Source organism: Macrotis lagotis, chromosome X (assembly GCF_037893015.1).
Source record: "Macrotis lagotis isolate mMagLag1 chromosome X, bilby.v1.9.chrom.fasta, whole genome shotgun sequence".
Lineage (NCBI taxonomy): Eukaryota > Metazoa > Chordata > Mammalia > Peramelemorphia > Peramelidae > Macrotis > Macrotis lagotis.
In genome coordinates, this window is record NC_133666.1 from 267,800,032 (window position 1) to 267,821,436 (window position 21,405).

General features: G+C 36.0%; 1 protein-coding gene across 1 annotated transcript in view; it reads left to right on the forward strand.

Annotated features, from left to right (window-relative positions):
• Positions 1-15,319: 15,319 nt before the first annotated feature.
• The window catches only part of ANKRD55 (ankyrin repeat domain 55), a 100,560-nt gene continuing 94,474 nt past the window's right edge, over positions 15,320-21,405 (forward strand). The window contains exons 1-2 of the mRNA XM_074201993.1: positions 15,320-15,338; positions 20,316-20,438. Of these exons, the coding sequence (XP_074058094.1) occupies positions 15,320-15,338; positions 20,316-20,438 (142 nt within the window). The remainder of the gene's footprint in view (positions 15,339-20,315; positions 20,439-21,405) is intronic.

The following is a 21,405-nucleotide window of genomic DNA, read 5'->3' on the forward strand; positions in this document are numbered from 1 at the left end:
ATTCAACACTATTCTTCTTTTTTCATGTCAAATTCCAGCCACTCTTCCTATTCATGACAGTCAGTGTTCCATCTCTAAACATTTGTAGAAACATTTCTCACCTCTTTATCCATACAATGCTCTCCCTCTTACTTCTCTCTTGACTCAGGGTTCTCACCTCCCCTACTAAAGTGTTCTTTGTATTTACTTAAATTTTCTTAACTGTAAATTCTTTGAAGGCAAGGATTATAGTCCCAGACTCTCACACAATGTCTGAGCTTAACAAATATTTGCTGAATAAATTGATTTTTTTAAAGAAAAGGAAATATGGGTCAAATGCTACACATTATATGAACCAAGAGATTCAGGGCTTATTCTAATAGAATGGAGTGCAAGTGGTCATCTATATAGAAATGAGATTAGAGTTCTGCAATCTTTTGTTGTCAGGATTTATCAAACCATCATAGCTCAAAGTGTGACAGACTAACCTTTTTTTTCAAGATAGGAGTTGATTAGTCTCCATGGTAGCCTGGTTTAGAGCAAACTATGATCATTGAATCCCCTAAGAAAAGGAAGACATGTGTAGAGAGTAATACCACATTAAAAATTGTGTTGGGGAGTTAATGCAAACAAAAATTAGAGGGCTAGGTGGGCTAGATTATTCTCTGAGAACGACTGTCTTTATTCATTTTGGTAGGAAGCTAGTGTTTCTGTTAATCTGGATTTGTAAAAGAGACAGTCATTGGAAATAATTCCTTTCTTCTTTATTGGCCACTGATGTTTCAAGTCTAGTATACCTAGGACAATACTCAGGAAGTAAGCAGAAAGAAGGTTACTCTGACCTTGGTCTCCCTCTGGCATGTCTTTTTTTCAGATTTTCATTACTTTTGCCTTTTAAGTCATCTGTCTCATATAATCTTAAAATGTAGCCTACCAAGTCTCACTTAAATAACTGAAACTAGAAAAGCATTGATATTGGTTTTGTTTTTATTTTTGCCCTGCTCATGCATCTTCTTAAAAGATATTAAAGGAGTACCTAGGTGGCACAGTAGACAGAGCACCAGCCCTGGAGTCAGGAGGACCTGAATTCAAATCCAGTCTCAGATACTTAATAATTACCTAGCAGTGTGACCTTGGTTAAGTCACTTAACCCCACTTTTGCCTTGCAAAAAAACAAAGATATATATATATATATATATATATATATATATATATATATATACATTTATATATGTGTAAATTATATATAAATTATTGATAAATATATATAAAAATACTTCTTCTGATATATATATATATATATATATATATATATATATATATATATATATATCAGAAGAAGTATTTTTGTTTTTTTAGTTTTCATACCAGTGGGGCCTATTCTTTGCATACTGAGGAAAGGCTAACTCAGTTTAGTGGAAGGAACATTGAACTTAGAATCAGAAGAGATTGGATATGTATTCTAATGCCAATTCTTACTGGCTGAGTGACCATGGACAAATCACTTAACCTCTCTGATCATCACGTTATTCATCTATGTATAGAATGTTGAATGCTGAATTCATATTCTATCTCAGATACCAGTTGTATGGCTCTGGGCAAGTCACTTAACTACCTTTGTTTTCTCATCTGTAAAGTGGGGATGATAATAATAGCACTTAGCTCCCTGAATTGTTATGAGAAATGAATGAGATAATACAGTATATCCCAAAAGTCTTAGTAGAAATTTACTGTTGTCAGCCTTTTGGGATACCATATATTTGTAGAGTATTTAGCAAATCTAAAAGTTTGCTATTATATTATGTTATGTAATGTTATATTTATTATATTATGTTATGTTATATTATCTATAAATAATGCAATTATATAAATGTTTGCTATTGCTATTATAATACTTTTGGTGCTTACCTCACAGGGTTCTTTTGGGAATCAAATAAGATAATCTATATTAGTATTACTTATAATTACAATTGTAAAACTTAACATATGCAGAAATATATAATTTTATATATAATGTATATCATTAACATATAATATACATAGAAATATATTGCTTTTTAAGTTATCAGAGAACATTTGAAGTTTTATCCTGGAATTGAAATGAAGAATTAGAAACATAGAATCATCAAGCTTTTAGAAACAGAAGGACCTTAGCAATCATTTTGGCCCAATTTTCTAAGTTGTTGTTGTTGTTGTTGTTTGGATTAAAAAATTGAGATCAAGAACAATTAAATGACTTGTTTAAGATCATTTAGCCAGACAATCACCAAACTAAGATTAGAAATCAAACCTCCTCACCATGATGACTCCAGTGATCTTAAGGATTCCCCTGTTAACATTGATTTTATTATACTTCTTATCTCCTGGGAGATGTTTCCAGCCCATTTGACAAAAAAAATGTCATTAGAAAGACTGAATACACTCACTAGTGGTGTTCCAATGATTGCCTGAAGAGCAGAGAGCTTTAAGGGCCTACAATCAATTTACAGACCAAGAACTAGCCTGAAAATGATCTTCTGAGACCGAAAATCTGGGTCCCCAAGGTCAGCATATCCTTTGGGAGACTAGCTGGAGGAACAAGCCTCAGTATGGGTATCATCAAGGTCAACACCAATCTAAACGTCTATAGAGCAAGGATCATATTCCAATAGCTAAGTGCAAAATATTCAACATATTAAAGGCTCTTTAGTGTGATCTAAACAATAGGATCAACCTGATGAGAAGGCAGAGTAGTATAGAAATCTTATCAGTTCAATGACCTAATATGACTTCATAGGACAAATGAGAAAACAAGCTTCATATCTTTGGCAAAGATAGGATGCACTAGATGTGCAAAATGAGACATGCATTTTCAAACATGACATTGTATTTATTTGTCATAAGGAAGGGCATCAACAGAGGTGGAAACAGGGGACAGTGAATCACTGTGTAGTGGTAGAGGTAAAGAAAGAAAGAAAAGGTCATCAATAAAACATTTTAGAAGTATATTAAAGAAAATGAAAAGAAGATGATAAGGGGTTCACAAACTAAGCAACCCTGTTACTTTTGTTTTCATTTTAATATGTATTTTAAAATAGAACAAATTTAGTTTTTCATATAATATTCATTTTTGTTTTCCTTGATTATTGATGACTGTTAAGTTAAAAAAAGAGAATAGAAGAAAAATTTAAATGAAGAAGTAGAGCAAGTGTCTGTCCTATGGTGAGATTTGAAGATTATATTAGCAAGATCCTCCTGCCCAAAAGAATCTCTCCCACCACTTGTCACTTAGTGTGATCCCATTTTTAAAGAGAGACTTCTTAGCCTTCTAAGTATTTTTAGGTCTTCTAGATTCCAAAATCAGAAGGTAAATGTCCTTGGGAGGGATAACTTCAGTGATACTAACAATAATTCTTCAAAATCCAATCCATCATCTATACTAAGGGAGTAAGGGGGTTGGAATGGGAAAGCAGGGGAAATGTCATTGAGGGTGATGTACTTTAGGAACTTAGTGTGACCTAGAATCATTATGATAGCTGTGAAGATCTGAAGGGAACCCTAAAACAATGACAATCTGGCACCCCAGTCTGTGTTATGCAACTGCTTCTAAAAGTCTAAAAATTAGGAAGCTAGCACAAAGAATAGGTTGACCCTGCACAATGCCATAATGATCTGTTTAACACAAAGAATAGAACAAGTGACAACTGGTAACACCAGAGGGGTAGACTAAAACAAATCAGAAATATCAACAGATGGCACTAACTACTGAAGTGAACAGCCAGGACTGCACATGAAAGGGAACTCAGCATAAAAATATTTTCATTATGAACCAGTATTAGTAAAATTGGAAACATAAGAGCTCACCAGTTATCAAGTTAACTCAACTTTGGTGCATGTCTAATTAAATCACCAAAGCTAGAAGTACCTATGGGTAGATAGCAGAGACCTGCCTCTGGAGAAGGCCTTCTGTGCTCCTGGGAAAGGAGGAGCAGCCTCTTTCCACTGTCCAGGCTGAATCTGAAACTATCAGAAAGGGGTAGTCTCAGCATCCTCCATTAAGGGGCATCTAAGCTGGATCCCCTTCCTTTTAGGCTCTGTGGTCTCAATAAATGGGCTTGAGATTTGGGTCTATTTCATTTATTTTTTAGAATTCTGAGTGAGGAGGTGAAGGTCCAGGATCTAGACTCAGATACCAGCACTCAGGGATTTTTTTTCAGTTTTTTGCAAGGCAAATGGGGTTAAGTGGCTTGCCCAAGGCCACACAGCTAGGTAATTATTAAGTGTCTGAGACCTATTTGAACTCAGGTACTCCTGACTCCAAGGCCGGTGCTTTATCCACTGCACCACCTAGCCGCCCCATCCATACTCAGGGCTTTTCTACTGAGCTGGCAGCAACTAGCAGCCTAGAATCCTGGCTCTAGTCCATGGATCAATCTTTTGAGTTCAGGACTTGTGTGTGTGTGTGTGTGTGTGTGTGTGTGTGTGTGTGTGTGTATGTATACACATACATATATACATATATATGAATAATACACCATACCCATACATATAATACATGAATGTTGTATGTGTGTGTTCATGTGTCTGTGTATGCATGCATCCAACCATATATACACATGCACATATACAAATATACTATATAACTGAAGTGAAAAACCAAAACAGACCAACATCTCAAGCCCCCAATCCCATTTCTTGGAGTCTCAGGGCCTAAATGGAGGGAGAAGGTAGAACTTCCGCCTACCTAGCTTATTTTATAATGTACATGTTGTGAGTGAATGAAACCTTCACTCCTGGATGGCACTGGGATAGAGACAGACATACAGACAGACAGATGGGGAAAGAGGAAGAGAGAGAGAGAGAGAGAGAGAGAGAGAGAGAGAGAGAGAGAGAGAGAGAGAGAGAGAGAGAGAGAGAGAGAGAATGAATGTCCAATTTTGGTCATTTTAAAGATAGTCCATTCCAGTTATACAACCAGTAGAAAGAGGCTTTCATATGGCAGGGAAATAAAGAATGCCTTCTCCTAGAAGTAAGTCCCTGCCATTCCCAACATTTGTTTCTGTACTTGGGTGATTTAGGCATACACCAATGCCAGGTTTCACCAGCAAATACTTCATAACAACAATCTATTGATGATCAACACAGGACAACAATTTAAAAATAAAAATAATATTTTCAAAATAATTTTTTTTAAAAATAGCCTTAAATCTGGATTGGCAAAATGAGAGATGAAATTAAGAAACTACTAAAATCTAGAAGACAGAAAAATTAAAGAACCAATGGTCACCAAAAATCTCTCAATGCAAACTTGAAAAATTCTGCCATTAGGTAATTATTATTATTTCACTATTAAATCAAACATAAAAAATTAGCACAGCAATCAAATGAATTTGAAAGAAAGATATGAGTACTTGGACTGAAATATTTAAAAACCTGTTTTGAAACTCACAACATGAACTTGACAAGGAAACCAATTATACCAAAACAAAGTAATTCAAAAAAATTAGTGTCTTATAATGAATGCATTCTTTCATAGTTTTTTATTGATATTTTATTTTATTTTTCTAATTATATATTATGGAAATTTTTCAACATTCATCCACATGCATACACATATTTTTAAGTTACATAATTTCCTTTCATCCTCTCTTCCCATCCTCCTCCACTCAGTGGTAAACAGTCTGGTGAATATTGTTCATACACATTTCTATTTAACATGTTTACAGGTTAGTCATTTTCTATATGAGGAATTAGTATTAAGGGAACAGAAAGAATACCATGAGATAGGAAAGAAAAGCATAGGAGAAAGGAAGAAAAACAAAACAAAACAAAAATCCTACAGAATATACATGGTGCTGTTGTCCTTAAGAGCCATAAAGGAAAGGTAGATAGGGAATGTTCCCAATGTCAAATGTCATCATACCAGTTCTTGGGAAACCTTTTGAATATCTTCAGGAAGACAAGGAAAAATCACATTAATACTAAGCTGGTTTTCCCAATAGGAAAAATTGCCCACATTGCCTAATTACATGCAATTAAAAAATAATCAGGAACAAAACAAAAGTATCCTAGAAAACTTAGATTTTCTTAATTAGTGACTAAAAAGAGTCAAGACCTTAAGAGAATACAGAGTCTAAGGAGAGCAAAGAGCAAAATTAAAAATTTAACATTAACAAAAAATAGTACAGATTTTTTTAAAGCAGAGACAAAAGATAATTCCCAAATATGGAGAAATGTGAAATTTTTCTGGTTAATAGTTTGATTGAAAGCAGTCCAATAAAATAAATTGGACAAAACAAGAAACAGAATACTTGGGAATGATTAATATAATGTATTCTAGAATAGTTATGTCGAAGTGGCTAAAACTCTTAAGACCTGAAAGCAGTGGGGCTGGACACAATCCATAATTAGTTAAATCACTTCACAGTTACACATTAATTACTAGCAAGACACTATTCTAGGTTTATCTCAGAAGAAATGATAACAAGAGTGACTCTATATGTTTATATATTTATATAGAATATTAAGAAACAGAACATAAACCTCAGAAATTATTCACACTTTCACTAAAAAAACAAGCAAACAAACCTAAAAACTCATAAGAAAACAGTTTATTGACTGAGAAATAAAAAGGCTAGATCAAAAAGTCTCAGGATCATAAAAAGAGGCTCATTGATTTATGAATTATTGACTGTTTCCTGAAAGTGTCTTAATATTTAATTTCCTTTGTTTATTATTGCAAACCTTTGTCTTAATTCTGAACTCATAATTTATTTGTTTACTGTAAATATGTAAAAACAAAGAAATATATTTTGATCACAAAGTATTTGATGTCCACATGGAAAAATTCTCTATTTAGACCAATATTATCAACACAATTAAGAAAAAAATATTTTAAGTCAATTTTATATAGATATTTTGAAGGGAATCATTTAAACCTAATATGGCTCTGCCTAGTCTTAGCTATATCATCACTTTTCCTAAAAAAAGACTACATATGACTCTCAAATTAAAGGAGGAATTGAATCAAAATCTCTAACAACTCAATCTACATAGAAGACCTCATGCTATCTACCCACCCTGAGAAACAAACATCCTTCAACTCATAGAATCTTTCTTCAAAAACACAAAAGTCATTTGGACTAAAACTTTAAAATTTTTAGCGCATACCTAGGAAAGATAAAAACTAAAAGCTTTAAGCTTGAATCTAGAAGTAACATTAAGCTAATGGATGAAGATGAACTCTACAAAAACCCTGGTCTCCTTCAAGCAAAATACTTAAAGTATAACAACAAGCAAGAGAAGCTTGTAACTGAATGCCAAAATATTTACTGGCATCTGGAATTAAAAACTGAATAAGAATAACACAAAGTAATTAACATCTAGATAATACCAGTCTTAAGGTATCCTTTCAATACTGTAAAATAGATTAAAATAGATTTGGAAACTATTCTAATAAATATTCATATAATACTAACAAAATATTGAACTCGTCTTATGCAGGCATTTACAGAAAGAATAACAATTCCTTATCAAAAAGATGAAGATTGAAAAAGATTTTTAGAATAGATAATAGACTAAAATTCATAAAATATTTTTGGAAAAAATGTACATTCCTTCACTGAGCAACAGTAAAGTCTGGTAATGGGTAGATGCTATTTGATTTATCTCTTGTAATCAAAAATTACTTAACTGACAATGGAACCTACAAAAAAAAGATCCAAGACTGGAAACAAAAGATCTCCATGGATAAAATCGACATAAACCCAGCCAATATTCTGTCAACAATGAAATGTCAAATAAATACCTGAATCATGGAGATTTGTTTGTGGAAAATGACTCCATGGAAAATGACAATTCAGAATCAGGTCATTTTCATTAGAATTTGCAAAAGGGTTAATTATTCTTAAGCCTGAACTTAGTGATCAGTGTAGAAGATTTTGTAAGGGAATCGTATAGACTGAAGTACATCACTGTGAGTTGAATAACTAGCAGAACATGATTTGGTGTCTAAAATAAAAATCTCTCATAATTATCTCATAAACTGAGATAAGTCCCCATTTATAACTATAGATACCTGAAAATAGCTTGTAGCACTTCACCATTAAAAATTTATTTAAAAACATCATTTCAAATTGTGAACTTGCCCACAATCACTCAGATATGCTATTGATCAAAGTGTGTGTTTACCCATGTGGTTATGTAGTGTCCACAAGGGTTTGTCTAAATTCAACTCAGAGAGACATGAAGAGTTATCTCAGGGATTTGATTTATTTACAGGTTGTCCACTTGGTTCTACTTAGAGAGAGGGGTACTTTCCTATTTGTTATCCCTTGAAGGGAAATGAGTGCCCCTAGGCTAATAGATGAAGGTTTGGCTCCCATCTCACAAAGAATAAGCCGAATATTGAAAAATAAGTAAATTAATTTATTCAAACTGACAACAAATAGAAATTAAAGAAGTTATGCAGAATGGAATATTCCAGGTGAAACCCTTTTCCCCTGAGAGTGATGTATTTCCACTAAACTAAAAATCCCCTAAAGACAAATTCCCCCAGAGTCTCTATAAGGACAAGCAGGAAATCAGGGTCATGTTGAGATAATAGCTCTTCCACATGTCTGCCTTCCAAAATCTATTCTTTCTCTCAAAAAAACAAATCTGAAATCACCTGTGTCCTCTCTAGAAGCCAAAACAAAGGAAAAAGGTTTCACTTCTCCCAAGCTTTTGAACAACTTCTTCCCATCAAGCAGGCACTTAGGATCTTTATGCAAATTTTCCAGGTTTGAAACTCAGGATACAGATCCTAAAAAATTTAAGGACAATATTTTAAATACCAAACCAAATATTCATATCTTGATGTTTCATGAGATAAGTAGCTTTGAAAATGAAGAGACTTTGCAAAGGAGATCAAAATCTTATGGGAATAGACTGAGGGACACCTCCTTTAAATAGTCCTGCCCTTAGAATAGTGGAGTTAAACCAGAAATGCATTCACAGAGAGCCTAGAGAGGATGTCTGTCTCCTCATTCAATTACAAAACCCATAATTTTATCCATCTATGTACTCAATGGCATCGTTGGATATAAGGATTCATTTCTATCTTGGCCTCAGGGGGAAAAAAAGCTTCAAGATTTATTGAGTTCTGAGAAATTATACAAATTCTATATGGCAGCTATCATTATTCCCATTTTACAGCTGAAGAAATTGAGGTTCAGGGAAGATAAATGATCTGGTTATGGTGACATATATGGCAAGTGTGGAAGATAAGCCAACATCTAATTTTAAATGAAAGCAAAACCCTTAACAAAGACAGTCACCCGGTGTAAAATAAAGGATTAGGGACTAGAACAGAGGTCAGTTGTTGGCAAGCAACAAAGAGGAAAGGACATTTGGAAGCTTCAAATCCAACCTTATTTAAAATTCTGCACAGGGCTAGTCCATTTAGGCACTAAACTTATTATTTATCTAAATTTTGTGTTCAAACTGGGGCAGCTCAGTGTATAGAGTGCTAAACCTGGAATCAGGAAGACTCATCTTCATAAGTTTAAATCTGACCTGAATACCTAGAAGTTGTGTGACCCTAGGCAAGTCACTTAAACCTGTTTGCCTCAGTTTCTTCATCTGTAGAATTACCTGGAGAAGAAAATGGCAAACCATTTCAGTATTATTGCCAAGAAAATTCTAAACGGGTTCACAAAGTGTTGAACATGAATGAAAAAAAAACTGAGTATCAATAATTTAATCTACCCTGCCTAAAATATTTTAGGGAATTGCATCTACACCTAGTTGCAAATAACTTTGTATAAGCTTCTATCTTGGGAGTCAATGAAAGTAATTAGACTTAAATTCAACACCAACTGAAGACTTTTTTAGTCCTGGAAAAGCATTTTCCATTTTTCTTCTCCCTATAGTAAAGAGAATTTGTCAAGTGTTCCAACAGAACTTTATCTGTGGTCCAGGAAAAATACTCCCGATGGCAAGGAGAAATGGGTACTCAAAGAAGTCACAGAAGAAAAGGTCTGACTGTAACCAAATATTTATCCTTGAGATAATATTGTTAGGCATCTTCCATACCAAGAATTGCTGTTAGGGAACAAAATCAAAGTGGCCTTACTTTCTTCTCTCCCAACGTAATTTGTTATTGTCATTTGGTACAAGTAATGCCTTAAAGGACTGCATTCAGAGTTAAAAATATTTTTAAAAAGTCTTAGCCACATTTTTCCTTAAAAAGGAACAGATTTTATCCCTCAATAAATGCTTTATACTTTATAAATTGCTCCTCAAGTCCTGGTTTCTGCTTCCTTTGGGGACCTAGTAAGGGGACCCATTCTTGTAGACAGCAAGAGATTTCCATTATGAGAATTTCCACATCTTTCCAAGAAGCAAAAGTGGATACACAGAGAAAAGGAAAGGGAAGGAGAAATAGTAGCTGCCTTTGTGTGTCATAACTGAATAAATAAACATTTTTAAGGCCAATTAATATTATTAATGCCAGTAAACTTATATAAATATTGTAAGAAGCTGGTAGTTCAGTCTGGCTCTGACTAAAGTAACATCAAAAATATGATTTAAGGGTGAGCAAAACTTTTAAAAAAGGAATGTTTTTTAGAATGATTCCAATACTCACTATGTCTACATACCAGAACTCAGCTACTCGGAACTATGCTAAACACACCCTTGCTTGATTATTCAAAGAGCCTCTCAATCGCCAGTGGGTAGTGACATTGCAATGTGGACTAGATTTGAGAAAATCAGCAGATACCAAAGAATCAAAATATGATACCCCCTTCAGTGCACAAAGGACCATAGATTTGGTCCTTCTGGGCTATTACTTACAATTTTTTCAATTCTTAGATGAAGAAACAGATCCTGGAATTTGTCCAGGGTCACCCACTTAATGAGTGTCTGAAGCAGAATTGGAAAGTAGGTCTTCCTGATTGACTCTCACTCCAGTGTTCTCTCTACCATACCATAAAGAAAGCTTCCTGTATCATTTTTTCCCCATTGGAAAGACCAAGCTATGGCTCACTATCAACCTCTTTAGCAGTTTAGCTGTCCCCAATCCCCTGGTGCTTTGGCATTCCTTAAGCTCCAGAATGCCAGGGGAAAAGTTCTTGCTCCCTATTGACAGTAAATCTAAGAACTGGCATAGAGAGGCATGCCTATAACCAGGGGGATGGAGGCTGGTAGATCTCTTGAGCTCTGGAGGTCTATGCTGCAACAATCTAAACTGATAGAATTCCAGAATCTTCAATAATTATGATATAAAGTAGTGGTAAAGTAGTAAGTACTTGGGAGCTCCTCTAGAGTAGTGGGCTTCCTCAGGTTTAACTGTTCCACTAGGGGATAGCATAGTAGATGGAGTGATGGATTTGAAGTCAAGAAGGTGACTTCAAATTTGACTTTGGTTGTTACTTATCTTCCATTATTAAAGAAGACCAAAGTGACATCACTATATTAGACATGAGATACAACGTGTTCAACTGTGGCTGACCAGAGTTCAGAATGCTCTACCACAGGTCGGACGCAAATAGTCCATGTGAACACCTGGAGTGTTTAATCTTACAAATGTCATGTTTGACAATGAGCTGCTTCAATTCTGTCTTCCTCATAGAGTGCAGCACCCTTACTGATGAGGGCACGTCATGCTGGGTGGTCCTGTGCCAGTGTCACCCATATTGTACAATCAAATCCAAAGTTCTTTAGAGAGACCTTCAGGGTATCTTGGTATTCCTTCTTCTACCCCCTTATGAGCACCTTCCCTGTGTGAGTTCTCCATAAAATAATCTTTTTGACAAGTGTATATCAGGCATTAGAACAACATGCCCAGCCCATCATAGCTGCACTGTCTGTAGTAATGCTACAATGCTAGGTAGTTTGGTTCAAGAAAGTGTCTGGTATCTTCTTCTGCCAGGTGATCTTCAGAATCTTCCTAAGACAAGTTAAATGGAAGTGATTTGATTTTCTGGCATGGTACTGGTAGATTGTACAGGTTTCCAGGCAAATCACAATGAGATCAGCACAATAGCTCTGTAGGTCTTCAGTTTGGTAGTCAGTCTAGTACCTCTTCTCTCTCACACTTTCAGAGCCTCCCAAACACTGAGCTAGCTCTGGCAATGCATGTGTCAACCTCATTGTTATTGAGTACCTCCCTGGAAAGGACATTACCAATATATATGAACTTGTCCACATACTCAAAACTTATCCACTTGCTATAATCGAAGATACATATGGCTAATGTGGTACTGGCTGAAGGAGCACCTGTATTTACTTGTTATTAATTGTTAGGACAAAATTAGCACAGGTAGCAGCGAATAGATCCATATTTTGCTGCATCTCAGCTCCAGAGGCTAATTGAGTGCACAATCATCTGCAAATCAAATATTGTGCACCAACACTCCCTCTATCTTGATCTTGGTTTGTAGGCTTTTCAAGTTGAAGAATTTACCATCAGTGTGGTAACTGACCTTGAGTCCATGTTCATCCTCAGTGAAAGCATCTGATAACATGGCTGAAAACATCATGCTGAAAAGCATGAGAGCAAGGACACATCTTTGTTTCACTCCATTGGTGACTGGGAAATCTAGAGAGCATCATCTACCATCTAGCACCCAGGCAGTCATGTTGCCATGAAACTTATATACAATATTAATGAAATTTTCTCAGGAACCAGATTTTGGGCAGCAGTCATCATTTTGGCTATTCCTCAACCCTTTCTGAAGCCACATGACTCTTAGGGAGATGGTCATCTTCTAGGAGAAAGATCAGTCTTTTGAGAAGGACTCTAGCATGAATACTGACAGCAATGACTAAAAGAGAAATATCCTGTGATTGCCATAGGATAATCTATTCCCTTTATCTTTATAGAGGTAGAGAATGGAGGCATCCTTGAATTCTTGGGAGATAATCTCTTCTTGTCATATAACTTGGAAAATTTCAGTCAGCCTTTGGATGAGCAATAGACCCCCCCCCCTTGTATATCTTAGCTGAAATAGAATCAGAACTGGGTGCCTTGCCACTTGAAAGGAACCTAATGGCATTCAAAACCTCTTCTTCAGTTGGAACTTCAGTTAGAGGCAGATCTGACTTCGGCTTGAGGTAATGATCAACAGCTTCAACATTGATTGATGATGATCTGTTAAGAATGCTTGGAAGTGTTCAGCCCATCTCTCTAGGATCATATCCCTACTGTTAATCAATGTGGTTCCATCAGCACTGAGTAGTTGAGATGGACCATAGGTCTTTGGCCCATAAATATCCTTCAGGGCATCATAAAAATAATTTGATTTGTTACTATGTGCATAAAACTGAATTTCATCTGCCTTCTTACTCAGAGTCCTCAATCTCTCTCTAAACTTCACTTGTACTTTAATTTTGATGTAATTAAATGCTGCCTTCTTAGAAATGGATGAACTATCCCTCTGGTAAACACTTTGGAGATCTCGTTTTTCATCTAGCAACTTCTGTATTTCCCTATCATTGTCATCAAATTAGTCTTGTTGATTGCAAGTGTTCTGGCCCAAATGAACAAATGCAGTACCATACACCAGATAGCTGAAAGCTGCCCACTATTTTTGTGCTCCACTGTTGCCAACTGTGTGTTGGCTCAGTTTTCCCTCCAAGTTAGCAACAAACTGTTTCCACTCAGAGAGATGCTCTTATCTCTTGACATTAATTCTTCAGGTTGTCATTTTTGTCTTGGGCTATTGCTTTGGTTGAATATGAATATTAAGCTTAGAGAGAATGAGTCTGTGATCAGTCCAGAACTCTGCACCACACATTACTTTTGTCATTCTTACATCCTGTTTGCTTTTGTCCTTACAATCACATAGTCTATTAGATGCCAATGTTTGCTGCAAAGGTGCATTCAAGAAGTTTTATTATATTTAGGTAAACAGAAAACAGTGCTTGTGATGAGAAAATTATGAGATGCACTGCTAAGGAGTAGTAAGTGACCATTGCTGTTGCTGTTTTCAACTGAATTCCTCCCAAAGACTCCCTGCCACATCTGCTAGTCTGATCCTACTCTAGTATTAAAGTCACCCAGAATTATAAACTTCTTCTTTGGGGGTACATTGATGATAAGGGTCTCCAGATCTACATAAAATTTTTCTTTGATCTCATCAGGGTTCAACATAGTGGGAATATAGTTACTGATGCTGGTAACATGGCATTTTCCTGCAATCTCATTGTCCTGAACCTGTCATTCACTCCTTTTGGTAGGCATTCAAGCTTATTGACTAGATTAGTTTTGATTGCAAAACCTACCCCATCTTTATGGACTTCCCCTTCACTTCAGCCACTCCAGAAAAATGTGTATCCAGCTCTGACTTCAGTTGTTTGGCCTTCATTTGCCAGCCTTGTTCCACTCAGGGCTGTTATTTGGATGTGATACATGTTGAGTTCTCTTGAAATAAGAGTTGTTTCTCTTTAAAGTCTACTGGATCTTGTGTTGTCTGTGAGTGTGGGCACATTCCATGTTCCAATGGTATGTAGAGTCTTATTTGAAGAAGTTTTTGGAAACTTTTATGTGTCTCAACTATAGGATGGAATCCCCATCTGTCACAGTAATTAGGCCAGGGTTGTGTAAGCAGACAGTTTTTAGGTTACTTTTTGTAGCCCCTTCCTAATACTAGGAGGTGAGCAGTAATGAGCATGAAAAGGGTTGCTCAGTCACCCATGAGCTGCCAAATCCTGCTGCTGATTTCAGTGGGAAAATGATCCTGGCCTGGGGGGGGGGGCAAAATGGTATAGTGGATAGAGCACCAATCCTGGAGTCAGGAGGACCTCAGACACTTAAATACTTAGCTATGTAACCTTGGACAATTCACTTAACCCCACTTCCTTGCAAAAAAAGTAAAGAAAATGACCCTATAACCTAGGCCATCTATGTGCAAGGTTGTTACTACAGCTCACAGTATCCACACCTGCTGCTTCGTCACTTGCCTGTTTCTACAGGATTTTAAGATAGGAATTGTGAGTGGTATGGGTGATGTCTTTTGATTAATGTGTAAATTGAAATTAAGTGAAGCAGAGATGCTTGAAGTACTCATCCTCACTCTCTTCCAAAGTCATCATGATACAGTGACAAGACAGAGTCATGACAACTGGTGATGGTTCTAGATGCAATGGATGATCTTGGTAGCTTTGCTGTCTAACCAAGCTCTAAGTATTCCACAGCGCCTGCTTCAGCTGCCTTCATGGCTGTTGGAATGAAATGCTTTCAGTTGCCCATTCCACCAATGGAAGACATCATATGCTTGGGGTAGTCAACCCCCCCCCAACTCACCAATGTATTGCTAACCCTCAGCCTAGTTTAACCCATCTGCCAAAACAGTTTACCAGGGTGTGGTTGCTGTGCATGCTTCTTGGAGCCACAGGTGAGTTAAGTGACTCAGGTGAACATCAAAGTTGGAAAGTAGCCCTGAAAAGGGTTTGGTAGCCCTCACACCAGAAGTACTAGTCTTGCTTGAACACACCCTGCACCCTTACAAATCTGATCTTAGATATTTACTAGCTGTATGACCCTAGCAAATCAGTTAACTCTGTTTACCTCAGTTCCTCTTCTGTAAAATGAGCTGGAGAAGGAAATGATAAACCACTCCAGTATCTTTGCTAAGAAAACCCTAAAAGGTGGGGTTTTTTTTGTTTTGGGGGGTTTATTTTAGGTTTTTGCAAGGCAAATGGGGTTAAGTAGCTTGCCCAAGTCCACACAGCTAGGTCATTATTAAGTGTCTGAGACCGGATTAGCACCCAGGTACTCCTGACTCCAAGGCCAGTGCTTTATCCACTACGCCACCTAGCCGCCCCCCTAAATGGTGTTAAGAAAGAATCATATACAACTGAAAATGGCTGAATAATGATAATCCCACTAAATTCTACATTAATATAATGAACCCCGAGGTGTATCATAGGGTACTCTGCTATCTAAGTAGAGGGAAAAAAAGATATAAATCTGAAGATGTCTAAACTCCTAAACTGTTCTGTACTGAAATATGACAGGGAGTCACCTCTCTACTTCTAGGGTGGGTGAGATAGAGTGACCCAGACTTAAAAAAAACACACAGTCCAATAACAATAATAAAATAACAAATCTACTCTTTAGTTAATACAAAAGGGAATTTACTATTGTGAAAGATGACCTTCAGTGGCGTTTCCCACTCATCTCTTTTCTAAACTTTGCCAACAGTCTCAACCTTGTTTCCTAAGTAACCCATGATTTCCCCAAAATGAGGTAATTTCAAACAGGACCAGGCAGTTTCATTTTTGATTGGATATCTCCAGTTGGTGAAAAGAAATGCATAACAAGGTTTTGTAAACTGCTTTTGTGTCAATTAGGAGAAAGATTGTAAGCTTGCTCCACCAGTCAATGGAAAGGTAGGACAGGAGTTGGGGGGGGGGGGGGTGTAGGATTAGGACAAAGAAATCTGTGAGCTCCTGCAACTCCAGTTTGAGTGAAAGGGGGTTGTGCCCTTTCTCATGAGAAAGAATAAAGACCTTTTTCTGCTCTCCAACTCAGACTTCTAAACTTTTGATTTTGGCAGTCACTGTACCACACACTACGAACCCCTCTACAGAGTGAAATAGAAGAGAAGATAACAATAACAGAAGGAATGGTTGTTGTTGTTGTTCAGTTGTTTCAGTCATGCAAACAATATATTAGTTATTTCTCTGAAATGATACAAAAAATCTTTCAAAAAAAGAAAAGAAAACAAATAAAGAAAATTATACTTTAAGTATACCATTTCTTTATCTGGATATGGATGACATTTTTTCATCTCTTGTTATTACTGTATCAATCAGAGTAGCTAAGTCTTTCACAACTGATAATCATTTCAACATTGTTATTACTATTCACAATGTTTTCCCAGTTCTTTTAATTTCACTTTGCTTTATTTTATATAGGTCTTGGAATGTTTTTTTCTGAAACCACTCTTTCATCATTTATTACCCAATAATATTCTATCACAATCATATGCCCAACTTGTGCAACTACTACCTAATTGATAAGCATCACCTTGATTTCCAGTTTTTTGCCACCACAAAGGGCTGCTATGAATATTTTTGCACATATAAGTCTGTCTCCTCTTTCTTTGATCTTTTGGGATACAGATCTAACAGTGGTATTGCCAGGTCAGTGGTTACACGATTTTATAGTTCTTTGGGCTTAGTTCCAAATTGTTCTCCAGAATGATTGGACTAGTTTGGTACTCCATCAACAATTCATTAATGTACCTATTTCCATCATCCCTTCTAACATTGACATTTCTGCTAGGTGTGAGGTGACACCTCAGTGTTGTTTTATTTTTATATTTCTGTGACAAATAGTGATTTAGAGCATTTTTATATGTGTATAGTTTTAATTTCTTCTTATGAAAACTATCTGTTTAAAATTGTTAGACCATTTATCAAGTGGAGCTTGATTTCTAACGTTATAAATTTGATTCAATTCTACACTTATATTTTTGAAAGATGAGGCTATAAAATTTTTTATATTATTTCATTGCTTATGTTACCTTTTAACAAAATATAATTTCCTTGATTATCACTTTTAATTAGATCTAATTTTGCTTGTCTAAGGTCATGATTGCTAACCCTGTCTTTTTTATTTCAGTTAAAGATTATAGATTCTTTTACAGCCCTTTTACTTTGAGTATGTTCTGTTTCAAATGTGTCTCTTGTAAACGACATATTATTGAGTTCTGCATCTATTTCCATTTTAAGGGAGAATTCATCCCATTCACATTCACAGTTCTGATTACTGTGAATTTCCCTCTGTTCTATTATCTTCTGTTTCTTCCTCTCTTCTTCTTTCTATTGTCTCTCTTCAAAAGTCTCTTTTATTTCTAACTACTGTCTCCCTTAATCTTCCCTCCCTTTTATTATTCCTAGGTCCCCTTTCTTTTGCCCCCTTCCCCTCCTATTTCCCTTATGTGTAAGTTTCATTTTATACACAATTGAGTGTGTCTATCTACAAATACACACACATGCATACATACTCATATCCTATGTATATTTATACATATATATACACACACACACATTTTCCCCTTTTTGAAACAGTTTTGATATGATTCAATCATTGCTTTCCATGCCTCCCCCCATTTCCCTTTCACTTATAAAAACATTTTTGTACATCTCATTTGTGAGAAAATTTCCCCCATTTTAACTCTCCCTTCCCCACTTTCCTAGCCCATTCTTCTTTTTCACCTCTTCATTTTTCTAGAAATCATTCTACTATAAATGACGTACTTATGCTCACTATCTAAACACCTTTTAACAGCCCTAATAATGATAAGATTTTTAAAAGTCACATGTATCCTCTTCCTCTAAATAAATGTAAACAGTTTAACTTTATTGAGTCCCCTATGATTATGTTCATATTTACCTTTTACCTTTTTATCCTTCTCTTGAGTCTTTTGTTTGAATGTCAAATTTTTTTTTCAACTTTGATCTTTTCAGCTGGAAAACTTGAAAGTCTTCAAGTTCATTAAATATGCACTTTCACCCTGAAGGATAACATTCAGTTGTGCTGGGATGATAATTATTGGTTGTAATCTTAACTTCTTTACTTTCCAAAACATCATATTTCAAGGCCTCTGATTCTTTAACATGAAAGCCACTAAATTTTGTGTGATCCTGATTATGGCTCCATGATATTTGAATTATTTCTTTCTGACTGTATTAAGTATATTTTCTTTGACCTGGGAGCTCTGGAATTTGGTTATAATATTCCTGGAAGTTTTCATTTGGTATCTCAGTAGAAGATTGATATCTTTCAATTTCTATGTTACCATTTGTATCTAAGATATTAGGGAATTTTCCTTAATAATTTCTTGAAATACGATGATGTCTTGGCTCATTCTTTGATCATGTCTCTCAGGCAGGTAGTTGAATAATTCTTAAATGATCTCTCTTTCATCTATGCCCACACACAGGCCCCTCATGGGCCATGCTCAATACACACACCACAAAACACAGTCTTCTCAAGGACTGGCACAAAAGTATATAGTACCTCCCCTACCACACCAGGAGTGAAAGGAGGACAAGTAAGAAGGTTTTGGTTAAGTCCAATCTGGAAGGTTCTGGGAAAAATAGCCTAGTTCAGAGTTTCTCTCACTTCATTAGATGTCCTAGCAGATCCAGAGAGATTGGTTTAGAGTTTCCGGTGAAGAGTCACTACCCAGGAACACAGGTGTTTTGCTAATAACCATAGCTTCTATTCATTCTAATTCCTTGCAGTGAGATAGCATACAACAAGGAGGGGGGCAGGGAATCTTTGGTTCCAAGTAAGTTTTCCCCATATTTTTAATCCTAACAATTACTTCCTAGACTTCTAGATAAGTAAATAACACACTAATTGCACCTGTAGCCAAAAATCCTTGTATGCATATATATTTAATACCTCTTCAAATATATAAGCCACAACTACAATGGGCTCAAAAACCATGAACACAACTATCTCATCACCAGAGATGTTCATTGAGCTAACGTGAACCCCGTGTCCAGGCAGACACCTCTCAACCTTCTCCCACATGAACCCCAGAGTCAAGAAAAGGGACAAACAGGAAGGATGGCTAAAAAGGTCCAATTTAATTTTCCTACTTTTCTAGAAATCTTGGGTCTGAGGAAAAGCATGCTTCTCACCTCTCCAAACTTGAACAGGTTTCAGGGTCAAAGCAGAAATGTCTCCTGGTTAGCTTGTCATAAATGTTGCCGATTATTAAAGATTTAGAGATTAAAGACAGAAGATTTAAGGCCACTGAAAAGGTGAAGGAATTTGCAACTCTCTGGGAATTTAAAACTGTTCAGGATAATCATTCATCAGTTAATAATAAAATGAAAAGTAGTTTGATGTGGTACTATTCTTCCAGGAACTTCCAGCTCCTTCAGGGCAGGGATCTGATTTATTTATCTTTGTGTTTTCCTCAAGACCCAGTACAGTGTTCTGTATACAGTGTATACTTTACAATTTCTTCGGAAAATGAATGAATTTCATCAATTCTAGGATCATACACATGATTAGTTGGTGAGGATTATGATTTATCTTTTATGGGCGAAGAGGGGAGGAACATCCCAGATACATGGAATACATAACAGATCTTAGAATACATCCATATCTTCCAAGATTTGTGTATTATTTTTTTTCAGTCTGACAGTATATGTGTGATGCTTTAAAAGTGGTAAGAGTACATAGATTTCCAATGATTCAGTATACTCCCCTGGATCATCATAGAACTTTCTGAGTCTTCAATACTTCAAAAAATAGTCATTTTTATTATCATCATTTACTTAAGTGTGCAATTTGTCATAGTGAAGAAACTCATACACTCAGCCTTTGTCTCTAATTCATTAAGGTGACTCAGTTGAGGAAACAGACCTGGTCCTGGTTTACCAGGCTGCAGAAAATGGAGATGTCAACACACTAACTGCTGTGATTCGAGAAGACCCTTCAATTCTAGAATGCTGTGACAGTGAAGGTAAGATACCTACTCATCATTATTCTGGGAAAATGTAACTTTTGTCCCTTTGTAACAGTCTTTCAAGAAAAGCCTAAGTAATGAAATGGTATCTGACAAACTGTTGTGAACTGATGTAGCCATTCTCGGGGAGCAATCTGGAACTATGCCCAAAGGACAATGAAACTTCATACCCTTTGATACAGCAATTCCTCTACGAGATCTATATTCCAAAGAGATCATAAAAAGGGGGAAAGACCTGCATGCACAAGAATATTCATAACAGCTCTTTTTGTGGTGAAAAAGAATTGAAAGTTGAGGGGATTCCCATCAAGTAGGGAATGACTGAACAAGATGTGCTATATGAATTAATTGGAACACTATAGTATTATAAGAAATGATGAGCAGGCAGAATTCAGAAAAATCTGAAAAGTTAGATGAATTGATGCTGAGTGAAGTGAGTAGAACCAGGAGAACATTGTACAAAACAACAGCAACATTTTGTGATGCTCAAACATGATAGACTTAACTCTTCCAATCAATATAGTGATGAGAGAATTTGAAAAGACTTGTGATGGAAAATGCCATGAACATCCAAGAAAGAACTGTAGAATATGAACATATATAATTTATATTTTTAATTTAAATTGTTTTTGTTTTTTTTCATCTTTTGGTTTTCCCTTTTATTCTGAATCTTCTTTCACAGCATGACTAATATGAAAATTAGGATAGCTAGGAGGCATAATAGATAGAGCACTGGTCTTGGATTTAGGAGGATGGGAGTTCCAATTCAGTCTCAGACATTTGACTCTTACTAACTGTGTGATTTTGGATTAGTCACTTAACTTTGATTTCCAAGCATCCAGGCTTCCTGATTCATATCTGACCACTGGACCCAGATGACTCTGGAGAAGAGAGTAATGCTGGTGATTTAGCACAGCATCCCCTTCACCCAAATCCAATTTATGTACTTGTCATGACATCACAT